General features: G+C 33.3%; 1 protein-coding gene across 1 annotated transcript in view; it reads right to left on the bottom strand.

Moving 5' to 3' along the window:
* LOC143228871 (LIM/homeobox protein Lhx3-like) overlaps nucleotides 1-20,473 on the bottom strand; it is a 70,281-nt gene extending 49,808 nt beyond the window's left edge. The window contains exon 1 of the mRNA XM_076460287.1: nucleotides 20,201-20,473. Within this exon, the coding sequence (XP_076316402.1) occupies nucleotides 20,201-20,297 (97 nt within the window). The 5' untranslated portion in view covers nucleotides 20,298-20,473. The remainder of the gene's footprint in view (nucleotides 1-20,200) is intronic.
* Between the last annotated feature and the right edge of the window lie 287 nt (nucleotides 20,474-20,760).

Here is a 20,760-nt window from a genome sequence, read left to right as displayed (position 1 = left end):
TAATTTAGAAACTTTATCCATATATCTTGTACAAGTTACAACGTGGTTATTAGTTTACGAACCTCGTTAATATTTCTATTGTTTCCCTAACAGATTAATGTACTTCCTATAGTCACATTCATACCTAACAACAATTCGAGTGGGTATAATAGGAGTTTTGTGTTCCCGTTACTTTCAAAAGTGCGACAGGTTTTTGTTATTCAATAAAAGTCACGAACCTGGGGGTTAGGGTTGCTTTTGGCGGGCACCAAATACAGATGGCTAAGCCTAAACGCTGTGGTGTTGTCTCTAGGGAATTAAACACAAAATGAGCAACTCCGTGCGCGTGGCATGCGTGTGCAAAGTATGTAACGTAGATTCATACCGAATCAAGTTAACTGATTAAGGACGGATCTCACGAAGAGAAGGAAACTTGGCATTGGTCTGTATTATTACAGTGCCATCTGACGGCGTGAATGAATTCAAATCAATACATTTCAGAGAACTGTCAGTGCAGCCTTGGAATTAGCTTATTCATAAACTCAGTAGCAAAACACACACGCAAAAAAAACAACAACAACAAACAAACTTATGTTAACTGAATGAAATATCTGAACAATCATACGTTCAGATTACCACACGTTTTCGGAACATGTCGAACTTGTACCAGAAATATACAACGTATATAACTGGTGTTTTACCTTCATACAAACACACACGCACTGCTTTAATAATACAATGATACTTGTTAAAACGCTGCGCACGATTATAGATTACCTAACGTTACTCTAAAAGAAACTGATATATTTTGCTTTTGTGCTTTGAACCGACGTTTGTTAGACTCATGCTAACCATCAAACTGATGACATGTCACTTGTTTATTTCAAGAATTACTTTTCGAGATGTTCCTAAACAAAGCGAAGTGATTTGTTCTTTCTTTTATAATTTATTTATAAAGTCTGCAACCTCTGTCTTGTAATTTTATAAAAGACTGTAGTGATGAGAATTGTAAAAAACACATTCATAGTGGTTATGAAAAGGTATTTATTTATCTATATAGACGTTTCTGTCGCAAAGAAGTAGAAGGTTCGATCTAGCCTCGCTGCATTACACACATGTTTAGTTCGGTGATATAATCCTCATCAGGTACTTTCTGGTGGCTACTTCCAGATAATTAAGTAGCCCAAGGTTTGAAACTCGATTTCCTAAACTTTCGAGCAAAGGTAGTGGGATTTTGACCAATTTTAGAACCCGTCCTCCAAGCCAATCAGTAACAACTGTAGTTAATGTGACCAGTTTTAGAACCCGTATTCCAAGCCAAGCAGTAACAACTCTAGTTAATGTGACCAGTTTTAGAACCCGTACTCCAAGCCAATCAGTGACAACTCTAGTTAATGTGACCAGTTTTAGAACCCGTACTCCAAGCCAATCAGTAACAACTCTAGTTAATGTGACCAGTTTTAGAACCCGTATTCCAAGCCAATCAGTGACAACTCTAGTTAATGTGACCAGTTTTAGAACCCGTACTCCAAGCCAATCAGTGACAACTCTAGTTAATGTGACCAGTTTTAGAACCCGTACTCCAAGCCAATCAGTGACAACTCTAGTTAATGTGACCAGTTTTAGAACCCGTATTCCAAGCCAATCAGTGACAACTCTAGTTAATGTGAGCAGTTTTAGAACCCGTACTGCAAGCCAATCAGTGACAACCCTAGTTAATGTGACCAGTTTTAGAACCTGTATTCCAAGCCAATCAGTGACAACTCTAGTTAATGTGAGCAGTTTTAGAACCCGTACTCCAAGCCCATCAGTGACAACTCTAGTTAATGTGACCAGTTATAGAACCCGTACTCCAAGCCCATCAGTGACAACTCTAGTTAATGTGACCAGTTTTAGAACCCGTACTCCAAGCCAATCAGTGACAACTCTAGTTAATGTTCTGTTTAGCGGATCTTTTTTCATCATGCTCAGTTAATGCAAGCATGTCAATGCGCGCGCAGCAAGCGATAGAAAGCGAAACGGTATTGAAAAGAACATCACTACAATATTACCCTTGGGATTGTAATACTTTAGAGCTGCGTGGAACGCGGGAAAATGCACATGCAACACGAATAAAGAATAAGAGAAAAAAAAAGCGTGTTCGCGGGCGTTGCTTAATAGTCCCAACCCTCCAAGAAAGTGCAAACAAAGATGCTCTAACAATTAATGTCCTCACTCATCTGAAAATGCTCCACCTATGCTCGAACACGTCAATACTGAGCTGTGACAGTTTATGAAGGACCAAAATATTGTTTGTCTCTCTGTCATGGTGCTACGATTTCACTGTAGTATCTCCATTTTACACAGCTATTCTTATACGAGCACGTGCATCATTTTTAGTCGTAAATTGTGAACTGTAAAATAAGTTCCTGTCACGTATGAAGAAACGATCGAAGTTTATGTTCTATTAGTTCTCTTTACATTTTCACATTTAGAGAAGCAGCAGTTTTTCCATACAATAGAATGTGACTGTTGATTGTGTTTACAGAAGATTGTGTTTACTTTCTGAGAGAACTAGAGTACTATGCTGAGCACATAAACCTTTGATATTTAGTGAGCAGATTAAATAGAGGGCGGGGACACTAGTAATTGACCTGGAATACCTCTAAAGCAGGTTAAAGACAAAGAAAAGGTTATTCAGAGATCTGGAATATACGCTGATCAGATTAATAAAAAACGGGGCTATTCAGAGACCTGAAATACTTGCTGAACAAATTAAAGAGTAAAAGGCTATTAAGAGACCTCCATAACCGATTAAAGAGAGGAGTAGGCCTTTCATAAGCATTTAATACTTACTGAGCAAAGGCAAGGGCCTTTTAAAACACCTGAAGTACTTGCTGAGTAGATGAAAGAGAATGAATAATTTCCAAAGAGCATGCCTTTAAAATTAGTGAAGTAATAAACTCGAAAACAAAAGAAGTTGTATTTTGTAATTACCCTCACCTGTTTTGAGTAGTGACACCTATATTTACATTTCAATTTTTAAAAAGATATTGGTCACACTTTCAGGCAAAAATGTATTTTTGAAAGTTACTTTAACTAATACGGTGACTTGTATAGTACGAAATGTATTCCTTTTACATTTTCCATAATACAGAGGTTGAACGTTTCGTATTAATGTTATTTTGGAGTCTACGCCACCACGTCTATTCGTGGTCTATCTGAAGTCTGAACACCATGGCAATAGCATTTCAATGTAACTTCTATTGTAAAACGTTTAGTTAAAAATGTCTTATCCAAAGCTCACCACTCCGTCCTGCTGTTTTAATAAACCCATCTATGTACGATGAGGACAGTTTTCCAGCACCTGTTTCAACAGTCTAATCGCACAGAAATCCATGGGCATACGGTGTCTTGACTGGAATCCCTTCCTATTGGCAAACATGAATATTCTTATGGAATAGAATGAAAACATCTGTTATTCCTCAGTTGCTTTAGGAATACGACAGCTGAACGTACATGTCGTGAAAAGCAGTTTGTGTGTATGCGATTTAGATACGCGTTATTAATGTTGTCTAGAAAAAGAGACGGCTTTCGCTATTGACCTTTGAGCTCGTGTGACCAGACGCCACGTTTACTTGCCAAGGTTAGGATACGACTTGTTGTAGATTTCTTTATGGACAGTTCTGGTGCCTCAGGTTGATTCATATTTCTTGTATTTTTAATGTCATTGAGTACATTGGATATCCCTGATCTGTAAATCATAAATCATCAATCTTGATACATTTTTGTGATCTGGGTATACGAATATTTTGCTTTTAAAAGGGTTGTTATATACTCTTTCAAAAGACGATCAGATTTTAGCGCCATAACTCTACCTTCGAAACGTCAAGCAATGTCAAAATGTAGTTCTGATACAATCCGTCCACCCCAAATTCATACCGGCTGTTTTTTTCACATGACTCGCTGACTTCTATATTCAAATCGTTTTAAGATAACGTAAGCATCTCTCTTTATATCTTGTCTAATAAGAAATACGATAAAATCTCCACTGAAAAATAAAAGAAATCTTATCCCTTCCCCCCCCCGCTCTATGAAAAAAAGAACCTCAAATATTGTTCCTTTATCTATTGCATTTTAGCTCAGTACATTACGTGAGCTATGTTATTATGGCTTCAAGTATAACGTTTATGATTCAATAGTTTGCATGTAAAGCACATTTTATAATAGGAATCTAATTAACAAGTCATTGAATTCTGGTGTATAATACAATGTAATCTATGTATCTATATACACGGAAACAGAAATTTTACAAATTTCATTAACGATAACAACTTATGTCTAAGGAAGCAATAACACTTTGATTTTTGGTGTTTCCTTTCAAATATGGGAAATCTTTTTATAAGGACTTCAATACAACACTTAGCGACTTACGCGAGATAACAGTCATTGTTACTTAATATTGTAATGGTTTTTGCTTCGCTTTCGATAGTAAATTAAAACAGCAACAGAGAAGGAAGGGGGTTCTGAGGATGTATGCCCTCCTAGAATGAAATATAAACAGAGAATGGAAGGGGTTTCTGAAGATGTATGCCCTACTAGAATGAAATATAAACAGAGATGGAAGGGGGTTATGAGGACGTATGCTTTTAGAATGAAATATAAACAGAGGATGGAAGGAGATTCTGAGGATGTATGCCCTACTAGAATGAAATAGAAACAGAGAATGGAAGGGTGTTTTAAGGACGTATGTCCTCCTAGGATGAAATTTAAACAGAGAATGGAAGGGGGTTTTGAAGACGTATGTCCCTAGAATGAAATATAAACAGAGAAGGAAGGGGTTCTGAGGATGTATGCCCTCCTAGAATGAAATATAAACAGAGAATGGAAGGGGTTTCTGAAGATGTATGCCCTACTAGAATGAAATATAAACAGAGATGGAAGGGGGTTATGAGGACGTATGCTTTTAGAATGAAATATAAACAGAGGATGAAAAGAGATTCTGAGGATGTATGCCCTACTAGAATGAAATAGAAACAGAGAATGGAAGGGTGTTTTAAGGACGTATGTCCTCCTAGGATGAAATTTAAACAGAGAATGGAAGGGGGTTTTGAAGACGTATGTCCCTAGAATGAAATATAAACAGAGAATGGAAGGGGGTTCTAAAGATGTATGCCCCCAGAATGAAATATAAACAGAGAATGGAAGGGGAGTTTGAGGACGTATGTCCTCCTAGAATGAAACAGAAACAGAGAATGGAACGGGGTTCTGAGGACGTATGCCCCTAGAATGAAAAATAAACAGAAAATGGAAGGGGTTCTGAGGATGTATGCCCTACTAGAATGAAATAGAAACAGAGAATGGAAGGGTGTTTTAAGGACGTATGTCCTCCTCGGATGAAATTTAAACAGAGAATGGAAGGGGTTTTTGAAGACGTATGTTTCTAGAATGAAATATAAACAGAGAATGGAAGGGGAATTTGAGGACGTATGTCCTCCTAGAATGAAATATAAACAGAGAATGGAAAGGGGCTCTGAGGACGTATGCCCTCCTAGAATGAAACAGAAACAGAGAATGGAACGGGGTTCTGAGGATGTATGCCCCTAGAATGAAATATAAACATAGAATGGTAGTACTGTTGAAGTTGTATACACCCTTCTCATTGTATGTAGCAGTTTTTCTTCATCAACATTCCAGACCGTCTAGTTATATGTTGTATTGTAGCATGTAAACCTTTAACTAGCGAAGCATAACATGCTAATTGGTGACAGAAGTAATATCACGTTATAAGAAGGCTGAAAGTAAACACATTGAACCAAGTCATTGTCCACTGGCTCAATGCAGGCTTGTGGTTATTTTCTACTGACTCATCCCTGGCTTGTGGTAAGTAACGTGTATCATATATCGTCACACCTGTAGTAAGTTGCCAGATCTTTATTAATTCTTAATCAATGGGTCCTCGGTAAGATAGCGGTAAGCAAACGGACATACAACGCTAACATCCTGGGTTTGATTCCCGGCAGTGGACACAACATTTAACTCAATGTGGCTTTGCTTTAAAACAAACTTGCTCAACGGACTAGGCGCGTTCCGTTTCTCACATACAGTAAGCAATATTTTAAACAAATTATTCTGGACCAAGAATATCCAATGTTCCAAAATGACGTGTCAACACCGTGAGTAGACCAGTATGTCTCATGCACGCTAGTTCAAACTATAAGTAAGATAAAAAAGGGTTTAGGCTTATGATCTAGCAGTTCAAAACTGGCACTAGAATAGAACATAATAATAATTAAAAAGTTAAACAATATAAACATCTAAAAAGAAGCATCCTCAGATGCTAAGAAATAGTGTACAAAATATCATCCATCAACATTAAGAGGCTTAGTTGCTAGGATTTCGACAAACAGACGTTTGTATACGTTTCTAAGGCAGTCAACAGAAGCCCATGTTTAACCTCTGCATTATTCTAGTGTGATAGAAACGTCTTTACAAATTTAATTTATGAAAACCAGGCCCCTGTAAAAGTGGATGCTTTGCACTACAGTACGGTGGTTAACCCACTTTCCGCTAATAAAATATATTCTCAATTTGTTTATAACAAGTTAAAATATACAGTATTTCAAAAGGTCCTGAAAATAGTGTTTTTCTTTATATGTTTTAATAAACAAGAAATTATAAAAGATTAATAGAAAACCAGAAGAGAAAAGAGCAAAGTTTGAGTTGCTCTTCGATATAAACTAAAATAGCCTTCATTATAAAGAAAAATGAAAGAATCAATGAACATAAAAGACAATCACTTCTGTTCGCATACAGCAGTGTTGTCTAATACTATTAAAGTCAAATTTTGACAGCATTCTAGATTATTGATTTTATTACTATTAGATTCAGTCACAAACTACGTTGTGCTATTGTTTGACTTCTCTACTAGAACATTTAAAAAGCGACAGCGTGCCAGTCGTTTAGTTATTGCTACTAGTACAAGAAAAAATGTATTCTGTACAGGTTGTTTGATTATCAGAAAGGCGATAACTCTGCCTGGGTAGGGACGTCTCGGATTGTTCATCTAAATGGTATTTTAAATATCTCTTTAAAAGGTCATCAGAACTTTACAATACTATACGGTGTTTCCTTTTATAACAATATCTATATAATAACTAAGTCACAAGTTCTGTAAATCTCTGTAAACACGATAGAAAATATGTATGAATTCCTTGTTCTCATTTGTTCTGCTTCTTTATTATGACACGATAATTGAAAAACCAAAACAATGATGTCAACCAGTTCAACTAAGATGACGTAGTTTCAAATGGCGTGTCTACTTTTATAAGTATTGTTAATATGTAATAGAAATTTTTAAAATCACAAATCAAGTATAAGCGATGTTATTATTACCCCTTGAAGTTAGCTTTTTTACAGACACTGTGTGTGCCTGTATAAAAGCTTAAGTACAGATTTAAACAGGAACTACCAACCAATAACAGATGAACAATAAGTACTACAGACGGAACCCGATTGTATTTAAATTTTGTTATGAATACAACCTTCCTATGTCTATTGAAACACTGCATTAAAATAAGTAAAGAAAAACTTTTAAAAAAAGGAAATAAATGTAAGGATGGCTGAAATCAATCCTTCAAAAACAGCGTAAACAAGATGGTAGGGATGACATTTCCATCATCCTGACATAATAACTATTTAATAACAATTAAATGTAATCTGTCGTGTTTTTATCTGTTAACATTCCACTACACTGTCTGTGTTGTTGTATAGGGGTAATGGAATAGCCATCCCTACCATCTTGTTTCCATTGTTTTTGTAGGACTGAGGTTAGCCATCCTTGATTTACTTTCTTTATTGAAAAATTTTTTAAACGTATTATTACTACTAGAACAATAAAGAAACTGTACTGTACTGATTGTTTAATTGTTACTACTAGAACAAGAAAGAAACTATATTGTACGGGTTCTTAAATTGTTATTACTACTAGAACAATAAAGAAACTATACTGTACTGTTTGTTTCATTACTATTAACACTAGAACAATAAAAAACTATACTGTACTGTTTGTTTCATTACCACTAGAACAATAAAGAAACTATATTGTACTGTTTGTTTCATTACTATTAACACTAGAACAATAAAAAACTATATTGTACTGTTTGTTTCATTACTATTAACACTAGAACAATAAAGAAACTATATTGTACTGTTTGTTTCATTACTATTAACACTAGAACAATAAAGAAACTATATTGTACTGTTTGTTTCATTACTATTAACACTAGAACAATAAAGAAATTATATTGTACTGTTTGTTTCATTACTATTAACACTAGAATAATAAAGAAACTATATTGTACTGTTTGTTTCATTTCTATTAACACTAGAACAATAAAGAAACTATATTGTACTGTTTGTTTCATTACTATTAACACTAGAACAATAAAGAAACTATATTGTACTGTTTGTTTCATTACTATTAAAACTAGAACAATAAAGAAACTATATTGTACTGTTTGTTTCATTACTATTAACACTAGAACAATAAAGAAACTATATTGTACTGTTTGTTTCATTACTATTAACACTAGAACAATAAAAAAACTATATTGTGCTGTTTGTTTCATTACTATTAACACTAGAACAATAAAGAAACTATATTGTACTGTTTGTTTCATTACTATTAACACTAGAACAATAAAGAAACTATATTGTACTGTTTGTTTCATTACTATTAACACTAGAATAATAAAGAAACTATATTGTACTGTTTGTTTCATTACTATTAACACTAGAACAATAAAGAAACTATATTGTACTGTTTGTTTCATTACTATTAACACTAGAATAATAAAGAAACTATATTGTACTGTTTGTTTCATTTCTATTAACACTAGAACAATAAAGAAACTATATTGTACTGTTTGTTTCATTACTATTAACACTAGAACAATAAAGAAACTATATTGTACTGTTTGTTTCATTACTATTAACACTAGAATAATAAACAAACTATATTGTACTGTTTGTTTCATTACTATTAACACTAGAACAATAAAGAAACTATATTGTACTGTTTGTTTCATTACTATTAACACTAGAACAATAAAAAACTATATTGTACTGTTTGTTTCATTACTATTAACACTAGAACAATAAAGAAACTATATTGTACTGTTTGTTTCATTACTATTAACACTAGAACAATAAAGAAACTATATTGTACTGTTTGTTTCATTACTATTAACACTAGAACAATAAAGAAACTATACTGTACTGTTTGTTTCATTACTATTAACACTAGAACAATAAAGAAACTATACTGTACTGTTTGTTTCATTACTATTAACACTAGAACAATAAAGAAACTATATTGTACTGTTTGTTTCATTACTATTAACACTAGAATAATAAAGAAACTATATTGTACTGTTTGTTTCATTACTATTAACACTAGAACAATAAAGAAACTATATTGTACTGTTTGTTTCATTACTGTTAACACTAGTACAATAAAGAAACTATATTGTACTGTTTGTTTCATTACTATTAACACTAGAACAATAAAGAAACCATATTGTACTGTTTGTTTCATTACCACTAGAACAATAAAGAAACTATATTGTACTGTTTGTTTCATTACCACTAGAACAATAAAGAAACTATATTGTACTGTTTGTTTCATTACCACTAGAACAATAAAGAAACTATATTGTACTGTTTGTTTCATTACTATTAACACTAGAACAATAAAAAACTATATTGTACTGTTTGTTTCATTACTATTAACACTAGAACAATAAAAAACTATATTGTACTGTTTGTTTCATTACTATTAACACTAGAACAATAAAGAAACTATATTGTACTGTTTGTTTCATTACTATTAACACTAGAACAATAAAGAAACTATATTGTACTGTTTGTTTCATTACTATTAACACTAGAACAATAAAGAAACTATATTGTACTGTTTGTTTCATTACTATTAAAACTAGAACAATAAAGAAACTATATTGTACTGTTTGTTTCATTACTATTAACACTAGAACAATAAAGAAACTATATTGTACTGTTTGTTTCATTACTATTAACACTAGAACAATAAAGAAACTATATTGTACTGTTTGTTTCATTACTATTAACACTAGAATAATAAAGAAACTATACTGTACTGTTTGTTTCATTACTATTAACACTAGAATAATAAAGAAACTATACTGTACTGTTTGTTTCATTACTATTAACACTAGAACAATAAAGAAACTATACTGTACTGTTTGTTTCATTACTATTAACACTAGAACAATAAAGAAACTATATTGTACTGTTTGTTTCATTACTATTAACACTAGAATAATAAAGAAACTATATTGTACTGTTTGTTTCATTACTATTAACACTAGAACAATAAAGAAACTATATTGTACTGTTTGTTTCATTACTGTTAACACTAGTACAATAAAGAAACTATACTGTACTGTTTGTTTCATTACTATTAACACTAGAACAATAAAGAAACCATATTGTACTGTTTGTTTCATTACCACTAGAACAATAAAGAAACTATATTGTACTGTTTGTTTCATTACTATTAACACTAGAACCATAAAAAAACTATATTGTACTGTTTGTTTCATTACTATTAACACTAGAACAATAAAAAACTATATTGTACTGTTTGTTTCATTACTATTAAAACTAGAACAATAAAGAAACTATATTGTACTGTTTGTTTCATTACTATTAACACTAGAACAATAAAGAAACTATATTGTACTGTTTGTTTCATTACTATTAACACTAGAACAATAAAGAAACTATATTGTACTGTTTGTTTCATTACTATTAACACTAGAATAATAAAGAAACTATACTGTACTGTTTGTTTCATTACTATTAACACTAGAATAATAAAGAAACTATACTGTACTGTTTGTTTCATTACTATTAACACTAGAACAATAAAGAAACTATACTGTACTGTTTGTTTCATTACTATTAACACTAGAACAATAAAGAAACTATATTGTACTGTTTGTTTCATTACTATTAACACTAGAATAATAAAGAAACTATATTGTACTGTTTGTTTCATTACTATTAACACTAGAACAATAAAGAAACTATATTGTACTGTTTGTTTCATTACTGTTAACGCTAGTACAATAAAGAAACTATACTGTACTGTTTGTTTCATTACTATTAACACTAGAACAATAAAGAAACCATATTGTACTGTTTGTTTCATTACCACTAGAACAATAAAGAAACTATATTGTACTGTTTGTTTCATTACCACTAGAACAATAAAGAAACTATATTGTACTGTTTGTTTCATTACCACTAGAACAATAAAGAAACTATATTGTACTGTTTGTTTCATTACTATTAACACTAGAACAATAAAGAAACTATACTGTACTGTTTGTTTCATTACTATTAACACTAGAACAATAAAAAACTATATTGTACTGTTTGCTTCATTACTATTAACACTAGAACAATAAAAAACTATATTGTACTGTTTGTTTCATTACTATTAACACTAGAACAATAAAGAAACTATATTGTACTGTTTGTTTCATTACTATTAACACTAGAACAATAAAGAAACTATATTGTACTGTTTGTTTCATTACTATTAACACTAGAACAATAAAGAAACTATACTGTACTGTTTGTTTTATTACTATTAACAGTAGAACAATAAAGAAACTATATTGTACTGTTTGTTTCATTACTATTAACACTAGAACAATAAAAAACTATAATGTACTGTTTGTTTCATTACTATTAACACTAGAACAATAAAGAAACTATACTGTACTGTTTGTTTTATTACTATTAGCAGTAGAACAATAAAGAAACTATACTGTACTGTTTGTTTCATTACTATTAACACTAGAACAATAAAGAAACTATATTGTACTGTTTGTTTCATTACTATTAACACTAGAACAATAAAGAAACTATATTGTACTGTTTGTTTCATTACTATTAACATTAGACAATAAAGAAACTATATTGTACTGTTTGAGTAAACTAAGAAAGTAATTAGAATGTGCTTCGTTTTTAGAGTAAACTGAAATCAATTAAATATACTTGTTTATGTTGGAATGAAGTTATATTTTCTATTCATGCAATATAACATTGCCATTTCTTTTCCCCAGTATTTATTGTTTTCAAAATTCTAATGCCACGTTTACAAGCTCTGGTGTTCTAATAAAAAATTCATGCTTTAAGTTCAAATCATACGTTCTATGTTGATGAATAGTTGAGCTAATCACCTGATCTCTATATTAAACTTGTTTTCTAGGATGCCGACTGGTTACTTTAAATATTGTTGTTGTTTTTGGTGTTAATCAATTGGCTGTACGTTCTTGTCTAGTTCTGAGTTTGCAGCCAGCACTTCAGTGTTCACTCCTGAGTTTTTATTTTATTAGGTTGTTAGGAAAATAATGACGGATTTCTCTTCTGTAATCTAACATGTAACAAAGAAGGACTGCTTTATGTCATGACTTGGAAATTACGGCACATTTAAATATGTCATCTATTCATCAGTTATTCATCTCTTTACAGCGTTCATTATCAATATTCTAGAGCCCTTTCGTCAAGATGGAGAATATGCATTTAAGAGTTATTTTCATACATGAATTCAGTCTTGGTCAAAGTGCTGCTCAGTCAACTCGTAACATAAATCAAGTATGAGGAGATGAAGCCACTTCTGAAAGAACACTTCAACATTGGTTTTCAAAGTTCTAGAAAAGGAGACTTCGGTCTCCAAGATGAGGAGGGTAGAGGGCGTCATTCCGGTGTTTACAACGAGAACATGAGAGTGTTAGTGGAAAAAAAATTCACAACTTACTGTTCGAGAAATGGCACAGAAATTGGGTGTTTCAATTTCCACAGTGTTAAGTCATCGTGAGGAAATTGGGAAAGTGAAAAGGTTAGACAAACGGGTCTAAAAATCCGCCACTATTTTCCGAACAACCTAATACTGAAGATAAACTAACTGTCTGGCCAAGCGTGTTAAGGTGTTCGACTCGTAATCCGAGGGTCGCGGGTTCGAATCCCGGTCGCACCACACGTGCTCGCCGTTCCAGCCGTGAGGGCGTTATAATGTGACGGTCAATCCCACTTTTCGTTGGTTAAAAAGAGTAGCCCAAGAGTTGACGGTGGGTGGTGATGACTAGCTGCTTTCCCTCTAGTCTCACACTGCTAAATTAGGGACGGCTAGCGCAGATAGCTATCGAGTAGTTTTGCGCGAAATTCAAAACAAACACAAACAAACAAACTTACTATACTTGTATGTTTTTAGAAATATAACGAACATAACTTGAGTGCTTTACGATCATTATTATTATAACAGCATTGCTGATTTTAATCAGATACACAGTATCAACTTTTGATATTTAAACTGTTTGTAATTTATTATATTTATAATATAACATTTGGCTAATGTGTCATAGACCATCATTTGTTTGTGTTTTTGGACAAAGGAAACAAACGATTGAAATATGTTAACAGGTTGGAATGCCAAACAGAAATTGCTAGTATATATAAATTTTATACGTATGACGGATTTACTATTATATATAAATCTATTTTGATATCAGTGTTTGTTTCATTTAAACTTACATTTATAAATGTACATAATTTATATTGTTAAATATATTTTGCGAAATTCCCGCCTGTTCGCTAAAATTGTAGAAAATTCTCGAATGTAAGAATCAACAATTAACGTGTGTACCATAACACTGGTGTATCGTCTATATTGTTGCGTAAGCTGAAATTTCTAGAAACTCTTCTCACGCCTATGAATATAACCAACGCGTAGCGCCAAAACACTATATATTGTTAATTTGCTATATTTGGTGTGCTATAACTGTGATTCTTATAACGCTTATTTATGGGAAACTTCAAATATTTGAACAGGAACGTTTACACATTTGAAACATTAAAAACCATTCAATTACTTGTAGAAAGGCCCGGCATGGCAAGGTGGTTAAGGCACTCAATTCGTAATCCGAGGGTCGCGGGTTCGAATCCCCGTCACACCAAACATGCTCGTCCTTTCAGACGTGGGGGCGTCACAATGTTACGGCCAATCCCACTATTCGTTGGTAAAAGCGTAGCCCAAGAGTTGGCAGTGGGTGGTGATGACTAGTTGCCTTCCCTCTAGTCTTACACTGCTAAATTAGGGGCGGCTAGCGCAGATAGCCCTCATGTAGCTTTGCGCGAAATTCTAAATAAACAAACAAAACTTATAACAAAGTGTAATAAGATCTTAGAATTGCGGTATAATTTACTCAAAACAGTGCACATTAAAATTAAGAGATCTTAATGTAAGAAGCCAAGAATATATTTTGAATGAGTCTTACGGTAGACAACCGAGTAGGTTTTTGTTTGTCTTTTTTTGTGTGAAGCCAAGAACGGACTCTTTTCATAAATCTTGTTTGTTCGTTTTCGGATTTCGCGCAAATCTACACGGGGGCTATCTGCGCCAGCTGTCCCTAATTTATCAGTGTAAAATTAGATGGGTGGCAACTAATCATCACTACCCACCGCCAATTCTTAGGCTACTCTTTTGCCAACGAATAGTGGGATTGACCGTCACATTAAAAATGTCCAACGTCTGAAAGGGCATGCATGTGTGGTGCGATTGGGATTCGAACCCGCGACCCTCAGATTTAGGAGTCGAGCGCCTTAACCATCTGGCCATGGCGGGCCTTTTATTATTTTTAATCTAGAGTTCATACATTAGTATCTGTCACTTAATAAACTGTAGAATAAACCTCAATAAATAGGTGTAAAATATGCTCTTAAATGACTCTATAGGCATATGAGACTTAGTAGAATACAAATATTACAAAGTTGCTTTTGTCCAAGAAACATTTTAATAATTCTTGGGCTCGCTGTACGTGTGCCTTGGAGAAGAGCCACACAAGGCTATCTACCGCAGGCAACACGAAGCTGAATTGTAGCGTTGTAAGTATGTAAACCTACTGTTGATTCACCGTCGAACAACAATTTAAGATATTTGTTAATTGTTGCACAGGTTGTATTTTTACACGTAAAACATTATTCAAATAGACTGAATAGTTTTTTTGTTAATTAAGTGCCGTACTATTAGTTTAAAGTTGTAAATAAAATCGTTTTTCTTAATGAAGTGCCGTACAATTAGTTTAAAGTTGTAAATAAAAGCGTTTTTGTTAAGAAAATGCAGTATTATTAGTTTAAAGTTGTAAATAAAATCGATTTTATTTATGAAGTGCCGTACTATTAGTTTAAAGTTGTTAATAAAAGCGTTTTTCTTAATGAAGTGCCGTACTATTAGTTTAAAGTTGTTAATAAAAGCGTTTTTGTTAATGAAATGCCGTACTATTAGTTTAAAGTTGTTAATAAAAGCGTTTTTGTTAATGAAGTGCCGTACTATTAGTTTAAAGTTGTTAATAAAAGTGTTTTTGTTAATGAAGTGCTGTACTATTAGTTTAAAGTTGTTAATAAAAGTGTTTTGTTAATGAAGTGCCGCACCATTAGTTTAAAGTTGTTAATAAAAGCGTTTTGTTAATGAAGTGCTGTACTATTAGTTTAAAGTTGTTAATAAAAGCGTTTTTTTGTTAATGAAGTGCCAATACACCATTAGTTTAAAGTTGTTAATAAAAGCGTTTTTTTGTTAATGAAGTGCCGTACCATTAGTTTAAAGTTGTTAATAAAAGCGTTTTTGTTAATGAAGTGCTGTACTATTAGTTTAAAGTTGTTAATAAAAGTGTTTTTGTTAATGAAGTGCCGTACTATTAGTTTAATGTTGTTAATAAAAGCGTTTTGTTAATGAAGTGCTGTACTATTAGTTTAAAGTTGTTAATAAAAGCGTTTTTGTTAATGAAGTGCCGTACTATTAGTTTAAAGTTGTAAATAAAAGCGTTTTTGTTAATAAAATGCAGTATTATTAGTTTAAAGTTGTAAATAAAATCGATTTTATTTATGAAGTGCCGCACCATTAGTTTAAAGTTGTTAATAAAAGCGTTTTTTCTTAATGAAGTGCCGTACCATTAGTTTAAAGTTGTTAATAAAAGTGTTTTTTGTTAATGAAGTGCCGTACTATTAGTTTAAAGTTGTTAATAAAAGCGTTTTTTGTTAATGAAGTGCTGTACCATTAGTTTAAAGTTGTTAATAAAAGCGTTTTTTGTTAATGAAGTGCCGTACTATTAGTTTAAAGTTGTTAATAAAAGCGTTTTTTGTTAATGAAGGCCGTACCATTAGTTTAAAGTTGTTAATAAAAGCGTTTTGTTAATGAAGTGCCGCACCATTAGTTTAAAGTTGTTAATAATGCGTTTTTTGTTAATGAAGTGCCGCACTATTAGTTTAAAGTTGTTATTAAAAGCCTTTGTTAATGAAGTGCTGCACCATTAGTTTAAAGTTGTTAATAAAAGTTGTTTTTGTTAATGAAGTGCCATTACCATTAGTTTAAAGTTGTTAATAAAAGCGTTTTTGTTAATGAAGGCCGCACCATTAGTTTAAAGTTGTTAATAAAAGCGTTTTGTTAATGAAGTGCTGCACTATTAGTTTAAAGTTGTTAATAAAAGCGTTTTGTTAATGAAGTGCCGCACTATTAGTTTAAAGCTGTTAATAAAAGCGTTTTTTGTTAATGAAGTGCCGCACCATTAGTTTAAAGTTGTTAATAAAGCGTTTTTGTTAATGAAGTGCTGCACCATTAGTTTAAAACTGTTAATAAAAGCGTTTTTTGTTAATGAAGTGCCGTACTATTAGTTTAAAGTTGTTAATAAAAGTGTTTTTGTTAATGAAGTGCCTTACTATTAGTTTTAAGTTGTTAATAAAAGCGTTTTTGTTAATGAAGTGCCGTACTATTAGTTTTAAGTTGTTAATAAAAGCGTTTTTGTTAATGAAGTGCCGTACTATTAGTTTTAAGTTGTTAATAAAAGCGTTTTTGTTAATGAAGTGCTGTACTATTAGTTTAAAGTTGTTAATAAAGCGTTTTGTTTAATGAAGTGCTGTACTATTAGTTTAAAGTTGTTAATAAAAGCGTTTTGTTAATGAAGTGCCGCACCATTAGTTTAAAGTTGTTAATAAAAGCGTTTTGTTAATGAAGTGCCGTACTATTAGTTTAATGTTGTTAATAAAAGCGTTTTTGTTAATGAAGTGCCGTACTATTAGTTTAATGTTGTTAATAAAAGCGTTTTTGTTAATGAAGTGCCGTACTATTAGTTTAAAGTTGTTAATAAAAGCGTTTTGTTAATGAAGTGTTGTACTATTAGTTTAAAGTTGTTAATAAAAGCGTTTTTGTTAATGAAGTGCCGTACTATTAGTTTAAAGTTGTTAATAAAAGCGTTTTTGTTAATGAAGTGCCGTACTATTAGTTTAAAGTTGTTAATAAAAGCGTTTTTGTTTATGAAGTGCCGTACTATTAGTTTAAAGTTGTAATTAAACTATTTACAGAGAGAAGTTTCTAGTTTATGATGATGTTTTCGCCAAATCGACGTTGGTACTCAAGTGGGAACTTTACGTTTTTATACCAGAAAACACAATGAATGTAAACGCATTATTGGTTGTTAAAAACTTCCGGCGCTAACCGCTTACAGTTCCGGTGCAAGTTGACATAATTGACATGTAACATATCACGAGGACGAAATACCTCACAGACAAAGCTCCGAATTAATTATCTCCATCAGCGAAGAAGAACGGAAGTTGTTGGTTTTTTTTTTCATCCTTGTGTGTTTTTGTTTCTCGAAAACGACTGTATGGACTTGGACGAAAGTTGTCACAAAGTTAGACCACGAACCAACTTAGATGTGGCTAGATCAATAGACTTTTAAAATACGGAATTTTTTTATGACATTTCTTAAGTTTTCTATCGTGAATCTCTCGTCATTCTGTCAAATTGTTTGTGGAAAACTCTCGTCAGTTTAGTTCCCAAAACAAGTAGTTCGTAGGTAGAACATGATGACGTGGGACAAAATTAAATTATATTATGATCTGAGAACTTCTCGAGAGACAGAACATGAAGAGACAGAACAAAATGATCCGTACCACCTTAAGTTCCATTTGACCTTGTATTTCACATAGCTTTTATGAGTGTATGAAAGAAGTTTATGAGAGGAGACACTTTAAATTTAGCAATAGTTAAGGAACCTTATTTAAACTGCTTTTGTTATAATCCGTACGATAGCCCGAACCTCGTTCTATTACCGAACAACTATATCCATAGGATCGGATATGGCCTTAAGTGGGCGTGCCCAGAGTGTCAATCTGAATGTATACACATGCTAAAGATTTATTTGACTTTTCGTTAGAGGTGAACGTGAATGTTTGTGGATTGCATCCTGTTGCCATATGAACACAATCCGCACTTCGGAGACGTAGCTGAGATGTAAGAGTAACAGTCAGATCCCACTATTCTGCGAGACAAGAGTGACATTACGGTTTCCTTAGCTCCAGTCTGTCATATCAAGATTAGAGATGGCTAATAAGCAGACAGGACCGGAGTTACGTGCCTTTGAAAGGCACAGAGAGAATTCACTTTTTAACACCTCACGTGTAGCTGTCAGCGAAACTTCTAAAATAAACAATATCAATACTGAGCCGCTTTCTGGAAGTAATATTGTCAAAATCACCGGTCATGTCGACGATTTGTTGTTACTGATACAAAAATCATACGTTATGTTGTCATGTCTAAAGTTACTGTTGAGCCATCGAATGAAAGTGACAGACCTGAACCCGTGTATAGATAACCCCAGCATCATATCATAGCATTCATTTTCCTTTAAAATCAATATAAAATTAAATTTCTTATGAAGAGAAACACAGTTACACGGAAAGTTGACTTTATTTCATCAGGGATTAGATGGCTTGAAATGTGATTGGAAACAAGAGAGAAATAACAGAAACCATTAATATATTATTTTGTTACATTTGAAGTTTCTAAGCACCAGGATAAAGCAGAAAAGCATCTAATCCTAGCATTTCTGTATTAGACAAGCTAATGCACATTTCTCGATTTACAGGAGTATATATATATACATATATGGCTTTTGCTATGATGTATTAAAGTCTAAGTCAAAATGTAATATCGCGAAATTAGTTGTTAGGGTTAAACAGATTACTGTGTGACCTATTAGTAAGCTGTGCTGAAGAAAAACAAACAGACCATATTCATATTTTTTACCATTTTCCCTGTGAAAAAAAAACAAAAAAAAAACTCGCCTGTAATATGATGTTTATCAACTTTATATTTACCATTTTCACTACGAAAGAAAACTCGACAGTAATATGATGTATATCATCAACTGTATCTTTACCATTTTCCATATCGAAGTAAACATTTCTGTACATAGTTCATTGTGGCAGTTTAATGGGAAAAATTCACTAATATTAGAAAACGTCATTTAGAAGTTTCAGCTTTACCTGAAGTATAGAAACCACGACTGTAGATGTTGTCTGGTTCCTCAGTGCAGGACGAACTAATTTCGTGATGGGGGGTCTCTTTTTCAAACCAGTCGAAAAAGAGGTCTGATCACGTCTTACCCCCCCCCCCCCCAGTAGAATAAAATAAAAACTGCCTGTTATACGAACTTTAATTTATCTTAATGGATAGTAAACACGTATCAATACCACGTTCGAAAACGTACAACAAATAATGCGTCACACACGACTCATCAGAGGAGAACAGCCATAAGAGTATTGTAAGCCAGGGCAGCGCCAAGTAAGTGTTTCTTTTCAGCCTATATAAGCACTTATATAGTTCCGCGATACATATGTTAAATATCCGACTAGTTAATTACGTTACGAATGGAAAATGTCTTACAGTAACCCTGTTCCCTTTACATAAGAAAGAGCAACTTGCAGATCAAATGAGACGACTCGCCCCTTTACTCGAGAAAAATGAAACACCAGATTCGGCGCGTCTCGGTAAGTTTCGTAACGTGAAATACAAAAGACGGGTGTTTGCAATTTGCAGTAATTGTAGCGCATGTATGAACAGTCATTTCATCATTCCAACGTTGCTTGAGCACTTTAATATCTGGACATGCCTTCAATAGATCGCTAATTTGATCAGCCATCCCGTAATAAGCAGCGTTTCCAATTTTGTTGAGTGGCTGTTGGCGGGGCACGAGTTAGGGCTGAATCCTGCTATCGCGGAGCAGAGTTATTCTCGTGGAAAACGGTAGTAAAAGTTAATTAAAAACGGAATGAGAAAAATAAACTGGAATTGGCAAACCTTCTAAAACCTTGTTCCGGGAGAGTATGGTCAGTAGAACGTCTGAATTCGTCGTCGTAGTGTCGGTGACTGCAGTCGCACGGACCATGGTGGACATGCCGGCCACTGCTTGTCCTTTCACCCGCAAATGTGCGCAGATGTCGTCGTCGTGCCGGTAAAATCGAAGGTGTTTTGTCCCCGGAACCTAGTAACTTCCGTGGTTTAATTTGGCTAAGTGCTCCACTATCTCTCACCAGGAAAGCCAAGTGTGTCACAAGTTGCCTGACAGACCGTTCTTCACTGCCTGGTCAACATCGAACACGTGATCCGCCATCGCGCTTACTTATGCAGACAACAGGCTTAGCGCCCCACCCCTGTACAGCGAGGCCCAGTCAGCGCCGGAGAGAGAGAGAGAGAGGCGGGCGGAGACCATGACGGTCGGTCTCTTAGCAGCCGAACGTGAAAGGAACTCTAAATTTTGAAAGTTACACCTTCTTTGATGTGAAGTTGGTTTAAATCTATACGTGTATACATAGAGGTTACACTGGACAACAAGAAAAACCCGGGAAATTCATCATGTG

This window comes from Tachypleus tridentatus, chromosome 10 (genome assembly GCF_004210375.1).
Source record: "Tachypleus tridentatus isolate NWPU-2018 chromosome 10, ASM421037v1, whole genome shotgun sequence".
Taxonomy (NCBI): Eukaryota; Metazoa; Arthropoda; class Merostomata; order Xiphosura; family Limulidae; genus Tachypleus; species Tachypleus tridentatus.
This window is presented reverse-complemented; position numbering and strand designations above follow the sequence as displayed.